The sequence below is a fragment of the Tripterygium wilfordii genome, chromosome 19 (assembly GCF_013401445.1).
Source record: "Tripterygium wilfordii isolate XIE 37 chromosome 19, ASM1340144v1, whole genome shotgun sequence".
Lineage (NCBI taxonomy): Eukaryota > Viridiplantae > Streptophyta > Magnoliopsida > Celastrales > Celastraceae > Tripterygium > Tripterygium wilfordii.
The window spans coordinates 14,577,412-14,597,403 of NC_052250.1; the positions used below are offsets into that span (position 1 = coordinate 14,577,412).

General features: G+C 38.4%; 3 protein-coding genes and 1 pseudogene across 5 annotated transcripts; 2 read left to right on the forward strand and 2 right to left on the reverse strand.

Moving 5' to 3' along the window:
- The first annotated feature begins 4,179 nt into the window (after positions 1 to 4,179).
- Positions 4,180 to 6,697, forward strand: LOC119985635 (annotated as a pseudogene).
- Positions 6,698 to 7,723: 1,026 nt separating this feature from the next.
- On the forward strand, positions 7,724 to 11,609 carry LOC119985819 (GTPase-activating protein GYP7-like). 2 transcript variants are annotated; one of them, XM_038830230.1, is made up of 5 exons: positions 7,724 to 8,317; positions 9,094 to 9,229; positions 9,322 to 9,371; positions 9,720 to 9,773; positions 9,935 to 11,609. In XM_038830230.1, exons 1-5 carry the CDS (start codon positions 8,163 to 8,165, stop codon positions 11,199 to 11,201), a joined length of 1,662 nt encoding a protein of 553 aa, XP_038686158.1. In that variant the 5' UTR covers positions 7,724 to 8,162; the 3' UTR covers positions 11,202 to 11,609. The 2 variants fall into 2 exon arrangements, with proteins under 2 accessions (XP_038686158.1, XP_038686159.1); XM_038830231.1 differs by having other exon boundaries at positions 7,726 to 8,023.
- A 321-nt stretch (positions 11,610 to 11,930) lies between these two features.
- LOC119985820 (cytochrome b5) lies at positions 11,931 to 13,796 on the reverse strand. 2 transcript variants are annotated; one of them, XM_038830232.1, is made up of 4 exons: positions 13,662 to 13,796; positions 13,362 to 13,450; positions 12,446 to 12,512; positions 11,931 to 12,341 (listed from the first exon to the last, which is right to left on the reverse strand). In XM_038830232.1, exons 2-4 carry the CDS (start codon positions 13,446 to 13,448, stop codon positions 12,091 to 12,093), a joined length of 405 nt encoding a protein of 134 aa, XP_038686160.1. In that variant the 5' UTR covers positions 13,449 to 13,450; positions 13,662 to 13,796; the 3' UTR covers positions 11,931 to 12,090. The 2 variants fall into 2 exon arrangements, with proteins under 2 accessions (XP_038686160.1, XP_038686161.1); XM_038830233.1 differs by having other exon boundaries at positions 13,362 to 13,453; positions 13,662 to 13,722.
- A 1,506-nt stretch (positions 13,797 to 15,302) lies between these two features.
- Positions 15,303 to 18,659, reverse strand: LOC119985818 (metal-nicotianamine transporter YSL3-like). Its single transcript, XM_038830229.1, has 8 exons — positions 18,551 to 18,659; positions 18,020 to 18,404; positions 17,741 to 17,913; positions 17,404 to 17,501; positions 17,171 to 17,305; positions 16,894 to 17,083; positions 16,644 to 16,779; positions 15,303 to 16,433 (listed from the first exon to the last, which is right to left on the reverse strand). The coding sequence occupies exons 2-8, from the start codon at positions 18,387 to 18,389 to the stop codon at positions 15,499 to 15,501; spliced, it is 2,037 nt and encodes a 678-aa protein (XP_038686157.1). The 5' UTR covers positions 18,390 to 18,404; positions 18,551 to 18,659; the 3' UTR covers positions 15,303 to 15,498.
- Positions 18,660 to 19,992: the final 1,333 nt, after the last annotated feature.

Genomic DNA, 19,992 nt, shown 5'->3' on the forward strand with positions numbered 1-19,992 from the left:
TGATAGAGAAACATGTACACGAATGAAATCAAGGCTTGCTATTGTCTGTCATGGTTATACTTATCCGATACTATAAGCAAGATGTAAGAAGATGCGATTTCTAGCATGACTGTGTGAAGCATATGAACTACCACAGATGAGGGTCTTAAACATGTATATGGTTATTCCTTGCTTGTATTTAGCATCTAATATATATTTTGTCAATTAAAACGTTTGAACTTTATGACAGCTAAAGGTCTTGGCCATACGAGCCTTGTGAGTTAAGTTATGAGCGTTGCTTATTTGAACTTATCAATATATGCTAAAGAGAGTACTGAGTCATTCTCCTCCTCCTTCACTGTGTTGGTTTAATCGTGTGTACCAACATATTTCAGCTTAAATTTATCGAGTTCTGCGAAAACAATGGAAATTGTTGAGGTGGAGACATGGAGAGAAACCTCAACCAGCAAAATAAATGGCGCCAACCAGAAAGGACATAGCTAGCTCAAAAGGGGATCGCATGGTCTCAGTAGCCATGCTGTGTACTCTGTGCACGGTAAATGAATAATCTCAAGAGAGTCAGAATGATTAATGTTTCAATACTAGTTGTCGTTTTCTTCCCTAATATCACCCAAGAGCACAAGCTTGGGAATGACACTTGTTTCAAGCGATCAAATCCACCAAATTGAATGCAACACAAATTATGTCCACAACAATCTTCCAGAAAAACAAGTGACATGGTGTCAGATTATTCATTTACCGTGCACAGAGTACACAGCATGGCTACTGAGACCAAGAAAAAGATTATAAAACAACACTAGTCTTAAGAAAAGAACATTAATAACTAGCGTAAGTAACTATCAATGCATGTGAACAGCCCATCAACTAACCAACCTCAAGATACAGAAAGTCAACAGACAACATACACACTCTCAATATTCATATGCATATATAACGGCCAAAAATGCTCCACAGTAAACAGAGGATAAATGTTTTGACATTAAAAATCTGGGACAGTGTACATGCTCAAACAAGAAGCGGTGAGTCCTTGAGGAAGAAAAAGAGGCTCGGTGATATCCATGGTCGAAAAGACATATTCAAAGGCCACTTCTTTGCAAATGCTCGCTCAGCTAATGCACCAATGAGGTACGGGAAGATGTAATGGATGTAATCCACGACTTGCTCAGCGTCTTGAAATTTGGGTTCGACCCCCATATCCTGTGACAGAAAATCACTTTTAAGCAAATGAAAGAACAATATAAAGTAAAAGAAAGGGAATTATTATGTGCTTAAAGGTGATAAAATTGACAACACCAGGTGCCAGGTGGGACTAAGAAAAAGCAATCACCTCCAATTGTTGTTTCAAATGTTCAAAATTAAAGTACAAGTCCCTAATGGTCTCAATACATTTCTTCATACTGGTATCCGGCACCCCTTTTGTATCATCAAAGCGGCTTGGTTTAGTAATATGTCTATTGAGCTCGAGAAATAATGGAATATCAGGATGACTCCTCAATTTAGACTCCCAATCCTCCTCAAAAGCATCTTTAGTCTCATCGCCATAGATCACAATCTCTCCCGACCGAGAGAGTTCAAGTATGCGATCAGTGAAATTCATGCGCTGATACTTTTTCCAAAAGATAACGTTGTCATACATGTCCAATGGATGACTGCAAAAAAAGAAAAGAAAGATAAAAGTCAGAGTTTATCCAACCCGAATATTGAGCAAAGAAAAAGAAGCCCAGACAGGTTTCAAACACTGGTACACAACCACTTATTTCCTTTTGGGCAAAGATAGGACAGACACCAAAAGGAGACACTCTTTCTGAAAGAAAAAACAATAAGCAAAAAAATATAAAAGATTAAATGTTTTCAGTTCCAAATGGGAATAATGCAGGCAATAATGGATCGCATCTAATATTTGAGTTCCAAGTATTACACAACGATCAAATGAAAGATTTCTTTGGCTAATCATTTGCGTCACTAAAATGTGAGCTAAAGAAGAAAACAAGACCACCTACATAATGCTGTCACAAGACGACGTTAATTATTCACCATTGCAGTTCATCATACAATGACATCTAATATGATTGCAGAAAAATGTCGTAAATAATGTATTTTTTGACAAACATAAAAGCCTTTACGTCAATGAACTTTTCGACATAAATAAAAGACTCAATTCAACAAAAACAAATTGTAAATCAAATACTAAAATTAAACTCTCCATGTAATCAATTAAATCTCCCTCCACATCTTATCCATGGTATAACAAATCTCTTGGCCAATGTATCAATGAAATATCACAAATTAGACACACTACTTACTCCAGAGTGAAATTCTTCAAAAAAAGATCAAACTCAGCTTTTGAACCACCATCAACATTGCATTTGCTATTGATCTCCTCAAAAAGTTTCCTCAAATTTTCACGCACTTCAACTTTGTCATCAATTAGACGCTCTGCAACCATATTGTTAAAATCTATTAACAATCAATAAGAGCATCAAAAACCAACAAAAGGCATTAGAAATATAGACCTCGCAGGTCAAATCTCAAAAACTTGGCAAAAGTAGCACGATCCCGCACGCAAGTGCCATCATACTCCACTATGTAAATATTCTCCAGAGATAAGCGACAACGCAATTGTCTATCCCTCAAAAGCCAAACAGATGTAATTATGTCCCTGTATCAAGTACAAACAAATAAGAATTACCAAGATGTATTATAAGGAAGCAAAATAATTAATCTGAGGTAAGGCATTAATACTATCCTCAAGATGCATTTATAGGATTTAGATGGGAAAAGGACGTGTCCGTCATCGTATAGCGTACAGGATTTATAGAGTTTTTCTCTGGATGGTTTGAAAAGAGCACCTTCCGTTCTGAAGGCAGTATACCATGAAGAATCTGCTTCCACTTGAAAGGGAGGTAGCACATAGGGGCCAAAGTGACCAAGCACTGTCAATAATATGTCACGTACCATCCATGCAGTGTCTTCGTCAGCAAACTTTGGAATACGGCACCCCTGAAGTTGTACCTCTACTGGTAGATCATGTAGATCATGCCTTAAATGACCAACGACTTGATCCTTGACCTGACCGAGATCTTCAAAATCAAAATAAATCTCAATTTGACACCTGTACTCCAAGATTGACAAAACCAAAAAAATTAGTACTTAAGTAAGTCCCAAGCTCAACATGCCAGTAGGGCAGCAAGTCAGCAACCTTCAAACCTTAAAGTTGTAGTTGAAGATTGAGAAAAAGAAAAACTGATGGTAAAAGAAACAATACGGAACCATTGAAATTGTAAAGTTACTGGTAGATCACATTGCTCATGCACCTTATCCTCGACCTGATAGAGATCTTTTTTTCTTTTTTTGACCTGATAGAGATCTTCAGAATCAAAAAGAACCTCCATTTGACACCTGTACTCCAAGATTCACAAACCAATAACAATTAGTATTTAAGTATCCCAAGCTCAACATACCAGTACGGCAGTAACCTTCCAAGTTCCAACCATAAAGCTTTAAGTTCAAGATTAAGAAAAAGAAACACTGATGCTAAGAGAAACAATTCCTAGATGCACAATTCTATGAACCATTCCTATTCGTTCACGAAAGTTTTCCGCTTCAGACAAATGACAATGGCAATTAACAGAAACAATGACCCAAACCCAAAAAAAAACTAATGTTGATGAAATCAATCAAAATTGAAGACCACTCAGAGAGAAACCACTGAGTGACGAAAAATCAGCCCATCGTTACTGAGTCTCAATATCCATTAAACCTAGGACGTATCAAGCCAAACCATGCATGCAAAACCACCCAAAACCTAAAATTGATGGCAATCGATAAATTGATATACAAGATAATCAACGCAAGCAACAATCAATCCAAAACTAACCAAGAACCTGGAAATATGTTGCCGAAATTTGGAGAATTTCCAAGGATATGATGACAACTATGCTATTCCCTGCGATGCGGTTGGGGTGGGGTGGATTGGATGGCAAGTCTTGTTTTTCCTTGGTAGGGCGGAAACTATTGTTAGTGTTGTAGTCCAGTTCTGATACCTTTTTTTTCACCCTCCGATTAGTGACAATGATCTGACGGACAGAACGTTGCGTTTTCTCCTTAAGAGGCCAGGGGCTGCTTGGCTCATTAGTTTTCTTATGCCCATTGCCCACCCTCGTCAACAGTATGCAATTTAATTACCGTCCTCAAAAGGGCTCTCTCAGCCTAGCCGTCGTTGGACTATGCCTCATGGAATCAATCCTGCCGAGGTTTTCCTTGAACCTAACTGGTTTAATCTGTCGTCTTTAGATTCTGAGGTCATTTGTCCTTTGTAATTGGTGTCTTCGTTCTTAGATGAGGATTGCGATTCCCTGTATTCCCGTGGTTTTCGTCGCGGAGACGGCACGTCGTTTCTGTCACTCGATCGGTTTCAGTTGCCGTGAATTGAGCGCGAATCGAAGGGAATTCGGTGGTGAAGTGAGGGCATTGGGGGTCGATGGCGGCTGTGGTCGGTGAGAAGAAGAATAAGAAGGTGGAGGAGGATCTGGCGGTTTCTCTGGCGAAGTACCGCGCGGATCTGTCAGATAAGTTTACTAAAGAGGGGCTCTTTCACTGTGGCTTTGTCCGGTGGTTCTCTCCTCCAGTCGCTCAGGTGAGCTTAGCTTTATAGCTCAATCTCTTCTGTAAATGACAACTTTGATTGGTTTGCTTGTTTATTATATCGTGTTGTTAATGGCCCGTTTAATTCTTTTGTGAAATTGGTGGAACCGCCTTATAATGATTCCATAGAATGGTCGAAGTGGCATGTTTTCTGGGTGGATGAGAGGAGAGATTTGTCCCCAAGGATCACGCTGACAGTAACTATAAACTGGCATTTGATGGTTTTCTTCGTCAGGTATTACTTATATCTGTTGAAAATCTTCTTATTTTAGGGGAGTATTTTCTGTAAGATCGAGCTTTGTCCATTCACTCCATTGGATTTTTCATCACCATTTTTTGGTTCTTTTTAGTAGCCTACTACTCTATCTAGAACTGTATGGGACAAGAACATTATTTTCCCTTGCAAATTGAGTTGACCTGTGTATCTGAGTTACTTTAGGAGGAGACAGGCCCTTGTTAAGCATTGATAAATGCCTTTTTGAAACTAAAATGTGGGAAATGTGGCTGTCAGTAGTTGCATAAGCATTAAGCTTATGCCTTGGAAGCAGAATGAGTCGGTGTAGATACTTAAAATCTATCACATTGTGAGTGATGGTCAAATATGAATTCCATGATTGTTGTATTTTCAATGATGGTTCATAGTCTTCGCATAAAAATACTTGATTAAATCAATTCGTTATCAATTTATACTTGTGGTCACTGAATGTCATAGTTCTCAGTGTGTACCTTACAATTCCATTTCCATAGATTGTTAAATGACTCGGTTATTGCTGAAACCATATAATTAGTTGATTTAAACAATTTTGCCGTCAATCTCTACAAGTAGTTATTGAATGTCGATTTAATCATTTTGAGTCATAATTCCATAGATGTGAAACTTGGTTCTTGCTTCATATTCAAACTTAGTTCTTGGTGTGAATGATATTTATGTGAAGTCGATGACAAATATGAGGATCATAGTCTCGCAGTTTACATCCTGTTATTTTATGACTAGTTAGTGGCCTTGCTCTCAAAAAGTGTTTGATGTAATTCCCCATCCATCCCAGGAACCAATTCTCCCTGTCCCTGGTATTGTTTATGCCATCAATGATGCACTGTCGGCTGAAGGTGCAACTGAGGATTATGAGACCTGTCTCAAACATTTAGTTCATTGCAAGGTGCTAGACACTGCAGCTAGCGGGTTTCCAAAGTTTGATCTCATGCTTCTTGGTATGGGCCCAGATGGACATATAGCTTCTCTATTCCCAGGGCATGCTCTTATAAAGGGGAATGAGAAATGGGTCACCTTCATTAAGGACTCTCCAAAACCACCTCCATAGAGAATTAGCTTCCCATTTCCTGTGATCAATTCCTCTGTGTACATTGCACTTGTGGTGTGTGGTGCTGGTAAAGCCGAGGCAGTGCGAAAACCACTAGGACGGAGTGGCAATTCTGATAAGCTGCCGTTGAAATGGTTTCACCTGAAGGAGAGCTGACTTGGTTTTTGGACAAGGACGCAGCTTCAAAGCTGTCAGAGGTATAATAATGCCTCTGCTGAGGGTTAATCCATAGATTACATATGGTATCTATTATATGCGTATCTTTTTCAACATTGAGCGTCTATCAGTAGATAGTTTACTGCATGGTGGTTGTAAGTATCTATTTAGGATTTGAAAACTACTTGGGAAAATATCTATCAGTAGATAGTTTGTTACTTTGTAGTTGGTTGATCACATCTTCCATGAACTTTGCTATTTCTGATACCATTAATCTAAGAAACTGATATTTTCGTCGGGAAACTTGGGTAAGGGTGAGTATTGCCCTGTTCTTATGTAACACCTCAAGAGAAACATATCCGATCTTTTTTTTTTTTATTTTCACTTTGGGATTATGTCCCAATGAGTAGATGGATAACCTTAGAAGCCTACAAACAAACACGTTAAAGATCAATTCTGAGCTTGCCTCTTTCAATATCGACTTGGAGTTGTTATTTTGTAATTATATGTTTTGGTTGGGACTTGAATTTGATGTATGGGAAGAGCTTTCTCCTGAGGCCTCTTGATTTGGCGTTTAATAAAGTGTGATTACATATAGGAACTATGAATGCTGCCTAACTTTGCAATGACTCAAAGACATCCTTAGCGTGTTGTCACTATCCATCCAATACTCCTACAAGATAAAGAGTGAGCTACTTTGGAATGCATCTTCTTATTGTTATTTGTTCTCTTGGTTTCCTTACTACTACTTTTGCTTTCTCATTCTTTTTTTTTTTTTTTTAAATCTGAAAAAAAGAAACCACGCCTGATTAGTTTGACCAGTGGTTCACTGGATTCTTTTACACCTTTTTCTTTTGTTGTTTTTATGATAATCTCGAGCAGGTTATATACAAAGACAGAGTTAATTGCTTTTATCAAGACAAAATTATGATCATCTTGGTAATCAGTCCATATTTATTTGATTATGGTTGTAGCAGTCGCCTAAGGTTAGTAATGCATCTAATGACTAATCCCATGGCCTTAATCAAGGTTTTGATAATTGGTATAGTTGGAAAAAAAAATGATTCTAAAATATCTACGAGATATAGAAGATTAGAAGAAATTTTTTTTGAGTAATTGTGGTACAAAATGAGTTTTGGGATATAATTGACACAAAGCATCAATTAGTAGTTAGGTTAGGTAAATATGTATGATGAAAAATTAAGGTCCAAGTAGAGGGCACCAGTGTTGTATTAGTGTAATTAATCAGAAATGATGAAAGGTTAGGTGAGCATTTTTCATTCATATTAATTGAATTGGATATTGGGTGAATCACGAATAGCTAAGACGACATTCATATTTGTTATCTCATAGACCCCTTCCCTTGTAATCAAAACAATTTAGTCATTCAAAAAATTAGTAAATATATTTAATCTCAGATTTTGTATCCAATAATAATCACATCCAGACTTGATCAGTAAGTTTACTGCGGCGCTAAGTGAAAATATACAAGGAAAACAAAAAAGAAAGAATTAGTAAAGCAAAAGTCTTTCACACGCGCATTGGCGTGTGCAGATTCCTGGTCTTCCCCTCTTCACTTTTTCTTGTCTATCCATCTAGAGTGATGAAACAGACAACCACCAACTAAACAAGACGCCAACGACGACTTTAAAACAGAGAGAGAGAGAGAGGCAACTAGGGGTTTCAATCTGTGCCTCAGGAGGAGGAGGAGCAGGAGGTCATTCCAGTCAATTCATCGATTATCTCCTCAGTCCCCCCATGTTTGGTAGGAGCAACAACAGTCCTACCGGAATCGACGGCGCCGGATTCTGGGGGGCAATGGTGGCGCCGCCATCCAGATCAGCTTTTGCCATCACGGCGCTGGCTGGAATCGTCGTCGTTGCGGTGTTTTATGCTGCCACAAGGTACTAACTTATAGAATGGGAGGGGAATTGCCACTGTCTAACGATAACCCTAGGCCCTAGCAGATGTACAAGTAGCTTCTGATATTTATGTTGTAGTTTATAGGTAAGAAACAAAAAAAAAAAAAAAAAGTTTGAATAGATGAGAGCTCTTCGACGAAGTCACACTTCGTCATCGTCGTCGAATTCATCTCCATCGTCTTCGTCCTCGTCTTCATCGTCTTCGTGGATTCATTTGCGTTCGGTCCTTTTCGTTATCCATTCTTCCTCACCAGCTTCTTGTTCAAAATCTGATCGGTGAGTCTCTATCCCTTTGTAAATCACCCATCTTGCAATTTTCTGTGGACTATATTTAATAATGTTGATTGGAATCTGATTCAGATCTGGTATCACTGTCACTCCACATCTTTCTTTTTCACAGTCCAATCCTTTATCACTTCCAGTCCTACTTAGACATTGTTGTTTCGCCTCCATTTCTTGCATCACATTATAGTCCTGCTTTTTCTGTAGCTTGATCAAGCTGATTTTTTTAGTTTTTCATTTTTGAAACCGAAGAAAATGACATTTGCATCGTTGCTTGCTGCTCTGTTGTCATTATGTTGGTTGGAGTTCTTGAAGCTAGAAGAGAATGTTTTCCTCATGGACTCACTAATTTTGCCGATTCAAACTGATGGTTCAACTGCATTTTATTATTCTCAAAGTTTGTAATTGAGCTGGGAGGCTTTAGGTATTAGAGCCACCTTGTAAATCCATCCCATTGCATGGTGGTCCTTAAAATATTTCATCTAGATGCATTGTTGTTATTGTTATTAATAGGTTTGAGATATTTTTGTTCACATCTTACACTTTTACACTTAATATCTTTCCTAACAGATCTTCGAACATCGACTTATTTGATTAATCAATATATAGATCCTAGAGCTTGAGGAATGTATTTAAAAGTAAACTACATTCATAATTTCTATAACTGCATTGATTTCGTTATAGTTTATTTTCTATTCACAATCTATTTTTTCTATCAACATGTGTTCTTACATTTACACTCATTAATGCAACTGCTTCATCCTCCCCAGTGGCAGGCTCAAATCACCATGGTCTCAAAGGAGAAGAAAGCACACACTTTCACCTCAGCAATGGAGGAGTTTGTTTACACAAGAGGGTAAACTTCGTGATGGTGGAATAAAATTATTGAAGAAAGTTCGCAGTGGAGTGAGTTATCATTGCCATTGCATGTATGTCTTGTCATTTAGTTTTGTGATTACAGCAATTTTTTCTCACCGACTTTTTCTTCCCTGGTGCAGGGTGTTGATCCAAGCATTAGGCCAGAGGTTTGGCCATTCCTCCTTGGAGTGTGAGTGCATCATCAAACCTAACTTAAAAGATTTTTGCTTCCTTGAGTTCCTGTGATGGCCTTTTGATATGAGCTTTTGAAATTCATGTACCCTCTTCTCCTCATAGGTTTACCTTAATTGATTTAGTTGTTGATGTTCCGGGGAAAGGGCATGCTTGGTCTTTTCTTTTGCAGGCCAACAAATAATAAATTATTTTTCTCTTTGTTATTGAAGCATGCTTCATTTATATGTGCAACCTTTGATTTCTTTTTTTTTTTCCCTCTCTGTTTGTATCTGCTCATGTTTTTCCCTCAAGTTCTGAGTATCATTTTGTTCCATTAACAAACTTCTCTTTTCTCTATCAACAGCTATGACCTGGGTAGTACCAAACAAGAAAGAGAGGTTGTAAAAATTCAGAAAAGGTAAATTTCGCAAAGCTCAATTCTTAATTTGAGATTTGTCTTCTTTTGGCTACTTTTGGATTATGATACGTACACTGCTTCCCTTTCAGCTCCTGGGCTTAACATATTGTTTCTATAACATTTTCATTTTCATGTTCTCTTGTGTCAATTCATGGTTGCAGAAAGGAATACGAGAATCTTCGAAGACGCTGTCGACAGCTCCTAAAACATGGCAGTGAGAGCTTCAAGTTGAATGAAATTGGTGAAACCAGCTTCAAGGGGGAAAGCAAAAGTATTGCTCAGGACACAGATTCTCTTAGTTCTGAAGATGTGGTTAGCGCCAGGGAGTCCCTTTCTAGCGAGGAAAAGTGCCCAGATGAGAGCTCTGACCACCCCTCAAGTACTTTGGTGGACGGAGATGAGAGTTCAAGACATATTACAAATGCTGATGCCTCCGCACTAAACACCGACTCTTCTGACTCTGACTCTTCTGAGGACCCTGAAGTGATACAGGCCTACCCTCCATCAGAAGGCAAACAAGAGGATGATCTGGATGCGCCTTCCAAAGAGATTACTTCTCCTTCGAGGGCTGAAAATACTTCTACCTTGAGGGCCACTGCACAGTCAAAACTACACACCAGTGAAAGTTTTGCCACATGGCAGCGGATCATTCGTGTTGATGCGGTCCGGGCCAATGCAGAATGGATACCGTACTCTCCATCTCAGGCTTTAGTATCAGAAGGTAGGGCACGTCGTTCTGCTGAGGCTGTTGGATTGAAGGATTATGATTACCTAGAACCCTGCAGAATTTTTCATGCTGCAAGACTAGTTACTATTCTTGAAGCCTATGCGCTGTATGACCCTGAGATTGGCTATTGCCAGGGAATGAGTGATCTACTTTCGCCAATTATTGCTGTGATTACAGAGGATCATGAGGCTTTCTGGTGTTTCGTTGGTTTCATGAGGAAGGCTAGGCATAACTTTAGGCTTGATGAGGTGGGAATCAGGAGGCAGCTAAATATTGTCTCAAGGATAATCAAATCCAAAGACTCCCACCTCTATAGGCACTTGGAGAAGCTTCAGGCTGAGGATTGTTTTTTTGTTTATAGAATGGTGGTGGTACTGTTTAGGAGGGAATTAAGTTTTGAACAAACAATTTGCCTCTGGGAGGTAATGTGGGCAGACCAGGCAGCTATTAGGGCTGGTATTGGAAAGTCTGCATGGAGCAAGATAAGGCAACGAGCCCCACCAACAGATGATTTGCTTCTTTATGCAATTGCTGCATCGGTGTTACAAAGGAGGAAATTGATTATAGAAAAGTATAGTAGCATGGATGAGATTCTGAGAGAGTGCAACAGCATGGCTGGGCAACTTGATGTGTGGAAACTCCTTGATGATGCTCATAATTTGGTGGTTACGGTACACGAGAAGATAGAGACTTCCTTGTGATATGAATACTGTTTTCTGCGTATGTCTATGCTATTTATTTGCTTCGATTCCTTTCCCCAGCCATAGATGTGACTGCATGATCATACTTCAAGTCTCTTGGTGCTTCAGGTATTATGTAGATGTAGATTCTAAATTATGCTAAGCACTTACTTTTGATGTCGAAGAAAAGTGGCTATAGTACCGTTACCATTCAAAGATAAATTGATTGCTTTGAATATATGGGTTGTAGTCGCACCAATTTTTTGTGTTGTGGGTTACAACGGCATTTAAGATTAGCAAGGGCATTGCTGCGAGCCACTGTGCCTTGTGGAAGGGAGGAATACAATGTTTCCGTTATGCCCTGTTTTTTCCCCTCGGAGATATGTAACGTACGATTTGATTCAATTGGAAAATGCTCACTTTTCAGATAACGTAAAAACCCAGATGATTTAAGACTACAGAAGGCATTCGCACTCACGAATTGGTAGCAAAATTTCTTGTGACTTGTGAGCTGATTATCAAAAAGAAAAAGTCTAGCCAAACTCACTCAGTATCCCGCCGACCCCTTGTAACTCTTCAACATTTTCACGGCCAGGTGACATTGGGAAATTTGATCCCAATTCGACTCCCAGCTTGCTGGGACATCAAATTGCCTTGCACAAACTCAGCTCAGCTGCTATAACAGAATAGGCAACTGCCTACAGCAACTTCACTATGGACTCAAAACGCAAATGGATCAACAGAGTAAAATGAGAGGGGAAAAAAAAGCCACCAAGTCCCTGCTTATTATCCAATATTTTCTTCAAAAAAAAAAAGTTCACCACCATCACTGTATCTTTAATTTGGGTGAAGAAAAACACAAACGATAAACATTGCCCCTCACGGACAGAATTTTCACTCCAATCTTCATCTATTCTTTCTTGGTGAAGTGACGTACTGCAAAGGCCAAGCCCAAGATCAAGAGGGGTACCAGAAACTGTAAGACCTTGACAACAAATTCGGGCGTCTTATCCTGATTGTAAGCGGGTGTCTGTGCAGGAATGTAATTGCGTTTTTCCGGAACAGTTTTTCCATCGATCTCGCCAATGCAATATTGATCCATCATATCTCTAGCATTGTCACTGTGGCCCACATCTTCAAAATCATTTGTTGCATCCTTCCCTGGAAAGTTTCATACAAAAGTCATGAACCAATCTACCATACATGCGTACCAGAAAGAAAAGAACACGGGGGATGTAAAGCATATATAAAAGTTGTAAGATTACCAGTCGATGACAGTAGAACCTCGTCACCTCCAGGATGATCCTCCATAAATGGGGTTACATCATAAACCTGAGTTTGAAGTTTAGAATTTTAACAGGGATATCTAAACTGAGATAACAATGCAGCACTGAAGATAAACAACTATTTAGTTTAGATGTAACTTCAATTATGATAATTTAACTGTAGACTGTGCCAAATTTTCTCAACATAAACAAAAAGTTAAAAACATCATATCTGTCCAGCTTCTATATTAAGGACTTATTTTCCTTTGAAATTAGTTCAAGCTCTAAATAGATCCCTGAGCAAGTTGGCATAACCCCTTTTGGTTCTTTAAAATTTTGAAATTAATTTCGTAGAATAAGGCATACGAAGTTAAAACTTAGAAGTAGTTTCCAATCAACTATTACCCTGTCGGAAATTTGACAAAGTTTTTCAACAAGCATCAAAAGGAGCTTTAGGACCTACAGTTTGCTGTTTGATCAAATGGCATGCCTACCAAGACATAAATTACCATACTTGAATTCATCAATCCACTCCTCCGAATTCTCCGAATTGATGATAAACCTACTCTATTACAACAAGAGTAAGCTGTTTGGGGAGTTACTGTGCTAAATGAAGAAATTGGTTCCTTTCACTTTAAGGTCAATCAACAAAAATAAGAACAAACTCTCGCATAAGAAATTGGTTCCGAATTACAAGTTCATTTTCCCATTGACAATAATTCCCAATGAGAAAGTGCTCTAGACAAACAAGTAATTAGACCAAAGGATGACAAACAACAGCTCTTCCCCAATATCATAGCAATCAAAAATTTCCTCATCCTTTTCTTTTCATCTCAAAGAGCAAGGAGAGAATTAAAGATCAAAAAATACTAGAACAGAGAGATCAAAAACAAGGGGAAAAAAAAATAGATCTGACCTTGCCAGAAATAATAAGCCAGCAATCCTTGGTTTTGTTGTGCGTCTCGACCTCTTTGAACTTGTATATCTTCCGATCCGAAGCCATTTCTGCTGTCCAGAAACCACATAAAAATAAAAAATAAATCAATAAGCCACGAATTATACACAACCAAAGCCCTTAAATCCGCAAAATGAACATACACAAGCTCGATCCAAGCATTCAAAAACCTCGTTGACCACAACAAATTAGAGCAATCAAGAAGTATCACACGAGAAATCCATAAAATTGACACGTAAAAGGATCGACAAAGAGAGAAACCTGATCCGAAAAAGAGAGAATAAGCAGTCGGCGTGATCCGGATGGATCTCTGTCTGTGTCACTCTGTAGTCAGGTAAATTCCTGGAGTGGATTGTCAAGAATTTAAAGCCGGCCTGAGAGAGTGAGCACACGCGTCCAGTCGAGCGTGGTCAATTTGACGAGTCAGTATAATTACAAAACCGGTCCCTGGTATGGTGTAGCTGACGAGGGTAGTTGTGGCAAGCGGGAAGTCTCACGTGCGCACGTTTTGTGTGGCTGGCACAAGCGTGGATAATCATACTTGTGTTTTTTTATTTTTCTTTTTTTCCAAATTGAAGTGTGTAATTAATGAAATGAAATCTAAACATGGACACATGGACACATGGACAATGAAAAAAAAAAAAACAATTTATTCATAAAATGAGTAGCAATTTATTCTTATATTCAATTTGTCAAAACATAATTTGTTTTTGTTTTTAGCAAAATCACATCCATGTCATAAAATACACTCCACATCAAATTTTTTTAATGACATATTGCGTGAAGGGTTAACAGAGATCATTGTCCAAATTTCAAAATTGAGGGTTCTGTTTGGCCCAAAAAATAATAGAGAAACTCAATTGGTCCTTTTTTGACTATTTTTTGTAAGTATATGTGCTATTTCATTACTTTTCCCTCATTGTCTCCATGGTTGGTGAATTTATGTGTAGTTGGGATTGGGACTCGGAGGTGTGATGGGCTAATAATTGTCAAACTTAAACTATTAAACAAGTGTCCGATTCAAAATTTGCTTTGTGTGATTCTGACTGATGGCTGGCTCATATATATTATATACTCATACGAATAATGCGTGAGACCTTTAAAAAAGTGACGTTCAAAATACCTCTATTTAATGTGAAGTGTTGCATGTGAATTGGACCCTATATGTGTATTTTTAATCAATGGTTATTTTAATGTCACATAGATTTGGGGGACTTTTAGGAGGTGATATTTTGGAGGTTTGTAGCATTTTCCTAGTCATATATCATATATATATACACATTGACTAATACCTTTTTTTTTATTTATTTATGAAAATACATTGACTAAATACTAAAGATTGCTCACATCCATTTATAAATGATAGTTCGGAATGACTAAAAAACTAGCCAAGGTTGAAATGAAATGTCTGCATTGCCTGCCTATCAGTGCCAGCGCCAGATATCTAATTACACATATTCTTTGAATCTGTATCATCCTTTCTTTCTTTCTTTTTTCTAAACAAGGAACAAGATTGCATATTTTTCTAAAGTCATAGGATTAACAATATTCTAAGTCTTTGTGTTGACAGTAATGCGGACGTTTAAGCAATATTATTGTCTGTCAAACATTTTCTTTTTGTTTAAACCACAACAAGACCCACAGGATCCATATAAACCAGTCTACAACTTGAGTAATATATTTAGTCTAATGTGGAAATCACAGCCACAAAAGAAATATATATATATATATATATATATATATATATATATATTTATTTATAGTCAAGCTAGGAGCATGACTCTGTGTGTTTGAATGATTTTGTTCAATATTCATCAAGATTTTGGACGCAAAGGCAATAATTCAAAACACACTGCAATGTTGCTGATATCATGAAGAAGACAATATGAGAAAGAAAGAAAGAAAAAAAAAAAGAAGCAGCTATTATTTATTGTAATTGGACTCTGTTGGCGAAGGGAAATGGACGGCAAAACTGTGATCATATAATCACTATGCGATTACCTGTCTACATTTGTGACTATCAACTTCTGATTGCCTGCAGTTTTTGTATATTAAAATTACTTCTACTTCATCAATACATCCATCTCTCTACTCTCTTCTACTTGGAGGCCAAGAAGTTCATGCATATCGGAGGGCGAACCTTGGTCAAAGCAAGAATCGACGAAGGGAGTATCCACAATCCATCTCCACATATCAACCCTGAAGCCACTGCTGGAACCATTAGTTCAGCCTTCTTCCTGTTTATCTTGTGCCATGAAAACACAATCAGGCTGCCAACGCACATATCAATCGCAAAGCTAGCCCCAACCAGAAATGGCACAGCCATAGCCATTGGAAGCGGAACCCATTTTCCAATGTTTTTAGGGGACATGTCCCTTACCAAGTTCGCTATCATGGCAAATGCGAAAAATCCATAGCAGAGCTGCAAGCAATGCTGAGGCAAGACGGAGAAGCCTTCCACTCCAATAATTGCCATGTTTCTATAGACAATGGCATATGGCGCCTTGTATTCTCCATTTGGGTCGCCCACATTGAACGCCTTGTAGAAGAGGAAGAATGTAAGGGGAGCAAGCACACAACCTATAGCTGTCCCAATGGCCTGGCTAAGAATCATTGATCGAGGGGAAGTGAGAGTGAGATGACCAGTCTTCAGATCATGCATTAAATCAGAAGAGATTGAAACCATCGATTTAATTAGACCACAACCCACAAGTCCTGCAACCACTCCATTCTCTTTTCCAGATATTGCAGCAAGCACAAAGAGGGCCACTTTTCCATAATTATAGGCCATGTTCATGTCCGTTAGACCAGCGCCATAAGCATTGCAGAAGCAAAGAGAAGGCGCAAAAATGTATGCAACGAGGACGAAGTACCATTTCAATGCAGGGAACATAAAAGGGATCACAATAATGGAGATGACGGAGAAGATCATGTACCCTGCACACGCTACCCACAATGGAATGCTCTCTCTAGCGAATAATTCATTGCGCTGCAGATCAACAACTGCCGTATTCAGATTATCTCGCTGTGAAGCTGCAATATAGCAAAAAAACAAAGAAGATATTAGTGAAGTTTTAACACTCTTAAACCTGTCAAGGATGTCAGGGTTCCAGTTGAATGAGCACCAATATTGGCACTCACCAACTGACCAGGAATCTGGGGGGGGGGGGGGGGGGGGGGGGGGAAAGAATCCCTGACGTTTCATGATAAGATGATAGCAGCGTGTGGGCAATGCCCACTTACATGTTTTGAGGTTGTTGTTCTTCACTCTGTCATCGATGTTTCTGGCTCTTTCACGAATGTTTTTGGCTGTGAAGAATAGTATCTTGAGAAAATTGTAGAGCCCATCGCCTAGGATTAGAGCAATAGAGACAAAAACCTACAGTGTCCACAATGCAAAAGTAATAATCCAACATCAATCTATTATGAGAACACACTCAATGCCATGGATTCAGTTCTAAAAGACTAGATACATAATTTCATATTCACCGACCTTGTATCCAGTTAGACTCTTCATGCTACTTTCTGAAAGATTTGTTGGGAACCATTCTCCCTTATGCCTGTGAATCAGTGGCCACATTATTCCCCAGGAGAGCACAGCACCAAGAAGCAAGGATAAATTCACAAGATGAGAACAGATCATTCCGGCTCCGACATATGTCATACTAAAATCAAAGAAAAACCTGCACAGTTTCACTTTCTTTAGTCAATACTTGTGGAAGGTAACCATTTAGACTTTAAGAAGTAAATGGAAGATGAAGATCACCCACGTATTTTTCCAAGCTTTTAAACCAAATGTAGGAAATTGAGAAAACCCACATTGATCTCCACCGGAATAGAACCACTGAAAGAAAGCCCAAAGAAAACTAAAAGAAAAGGATCTCACGAATCCAAAGACCTGCTTCCTGTAAGAACAACCACAGATTTGTTTGAGTTTTATCATTCTTGAGCATCCTAGTAAGTGTTCAATTTCCAAGAGCTAAATAAAAACATAATGTTTTACCTAGCCATTTTGTCTCCTTTGGGAGTATGGAAGCCATTAATAAGAACTGCAGTGGCAGTTCCGCTCGGATAAGTCAACTTGTAGTCAATTATCATGATCTGGGAAGATGAAAATTCATGATCAGGTTTTGCAAATGATTATTAGCTAGACATTTAGAATATTGTGACTATTATAGCACCACTAATCACCTAAACCATTGTGAAACATTAGGAAGTTTGATTTTATTTCAAAATCAGTATCTACAATCCAAGATTTCTATTGCATCCAAAGTCAACAACTCTAACCTTTATAATCAATCTGTCATATATGGAAGAAGATCAAATGCAGAGAAATATACCTTTCGAAGAGGAACTAATGCCAGCAACCCCACAAAACTAGTCACGAATAGGAATCCGGTCATCCAACCAATCCCAGGTTCTTTGGTGTTCCAAGGATTATTCCCTTCTGTATCGACCCCTACTTGCACATATGTCTTCATGTTTAAACCCAACAGATAAGACCCAAATCCTCCTGCAATCCCAAATTTGATAGATTAAGATATACAGTAGTTGAATCTGTGACAAAAACAAACAAACAAACACTATATGTGCAAATAATAGATAGATATCCAACCAACCTCCAACGGCAATGCTATAACAAGCCACAGCACAAGTCTGAATGATGGTATTCTCTTGTGGAGTGAATGGAGACGTTACAAACCCAGCTTTTTGGACCAGATTAGTCCATGTCCGGATGAAAACAAAGGCCAATAAAGCAGCAGAGACATTGAGATTGGGGACTAACCCAGTTGTGAGATTCAATTTCGTCACCACCACACTGTACATGATACCAATAACTAAGCTGGCAATGAGTCCTCTGATTGTTATCTGTTTAGTCCATGGAGCAATTCTCCCCACATGATCCTGTGATTCCTCTCTTGTCCTTTCCAGGTCCTCTCCCTCAACTCCCTCAATCTCTTTCATTTGTTCCATCTCCATGCTGAGCATTTTATTGATCAGAATCTTCGAAAATCAAAACCAAACATAAATACTTGAAAATAAAATAAAATGAGGAAGAATTTCAAAACGATTCGAGTTAATCACAGCAAAATTTTCAATTTACCATTCAGAATTAAGAATTAAACGATGCCCAATTAGGATCTACTCACCCAGAAGAAGCAAGAGGATTGTCCCAGTAAACTTCGATTAGGTTCTTCAATTCAATCTGATGAAACCAAGAAGAACCCCCCCCCCCCCCCCCCCCCTATTGAGAATTCCAATGCTGCAATCAACAGAGCCTTAAATGCCCAGACAGAGAGAAAAAAAAAAAAAGGAAAAATCTTTACATGGCAACAATCTGCTGAATAGATTCTGAATTTATAGAGTTAAGATTATCAACCAATGACGACATCATCACACCACACTGCCATTTCCTTTTATCGGCTCGGCTTCATGTACTACTCCATGGTAGTGTAGTACAAAATAAAATCAAAAGCTAGTGTAGTACACACTCCCCCGAATTCACCTGCAAACTACTATGGTTTTGACAATAAATTTGAAGATGTTGGGCCCAAATTATTGCGCTTGTCCGTTGTCTCTTTAGTTGACTCTTATCTCAATCTCTCCCTATCAATCTATCTATCTCCACTTCCACTTAACTTGGATAAGAGAGGATGGAGAAGAGGATCCGTCCTTCATCCTTCCCTTACCTTCCAAGGTCAACACTCCCTCCATTCCTCCATTCACACAAAGAGAGAGAGTTACGAGTGCCGGTTCGGTGGGGTCCCTGGAAACCGGGATGTGGTTGATGATCGAACGGTATCGGGTTGACTGTCGCTGTCTCTTTCCTATATTTTTTTAATGTTTTTTATTGAGTAATACATATCTATAACCCACTTAACATATAATATTCCACATTATTAATTGTATATATCTCAAACACGGATGATATATTTGGAAGCATGAAACCTGTCAAGAATAATAATAATAATAATAATATGTATAATATATATGTCCTAATAATCAATTAGAATCCATATCTAGTCCAATAAAGCACTCAATATCCCCCCTAACCTTCTATATTTATTGGTGTTTTCTTTTATAATAAGTTCCATACACTTTATTTCGACAAACAATTTGAAAAATAACATATATGTTGTCTAACCGGACGTGTGAATTATACCTACATGAATTCTCTTATTAAAAAGACATGGGATGAGCTCGAATCAAGAATAACTTTGAACCCTAGCTTTCACATCTTTTCTTTTGTTCAAACAGAACATTATGGAATTAAAATGTGGCTGTTTTATAGTCTCACATATTGGAGTTGGAATTTGAGAGCAGGGCCTACCTTCCATTGAACGTCTTTGTACTTCCAAGGAACAAATGGCAGTGGTGATCTCATCACTAGTTGGAATCTACCACCTTTCCCACCACTGAACCCGAAACCTAACTCATAAAAAAACAGAAAGAAAGCACATTGCCTTTCTTTTTTCTTCACCCACGTGTAAGGAATTTTGGAGGAGAAAATGAGACTAAATCATCATCTCTTTTTTTGCAATTTATAAATTATTTCTATTTAAAGAGATTGGCATCACTCTTTCATTTCTTC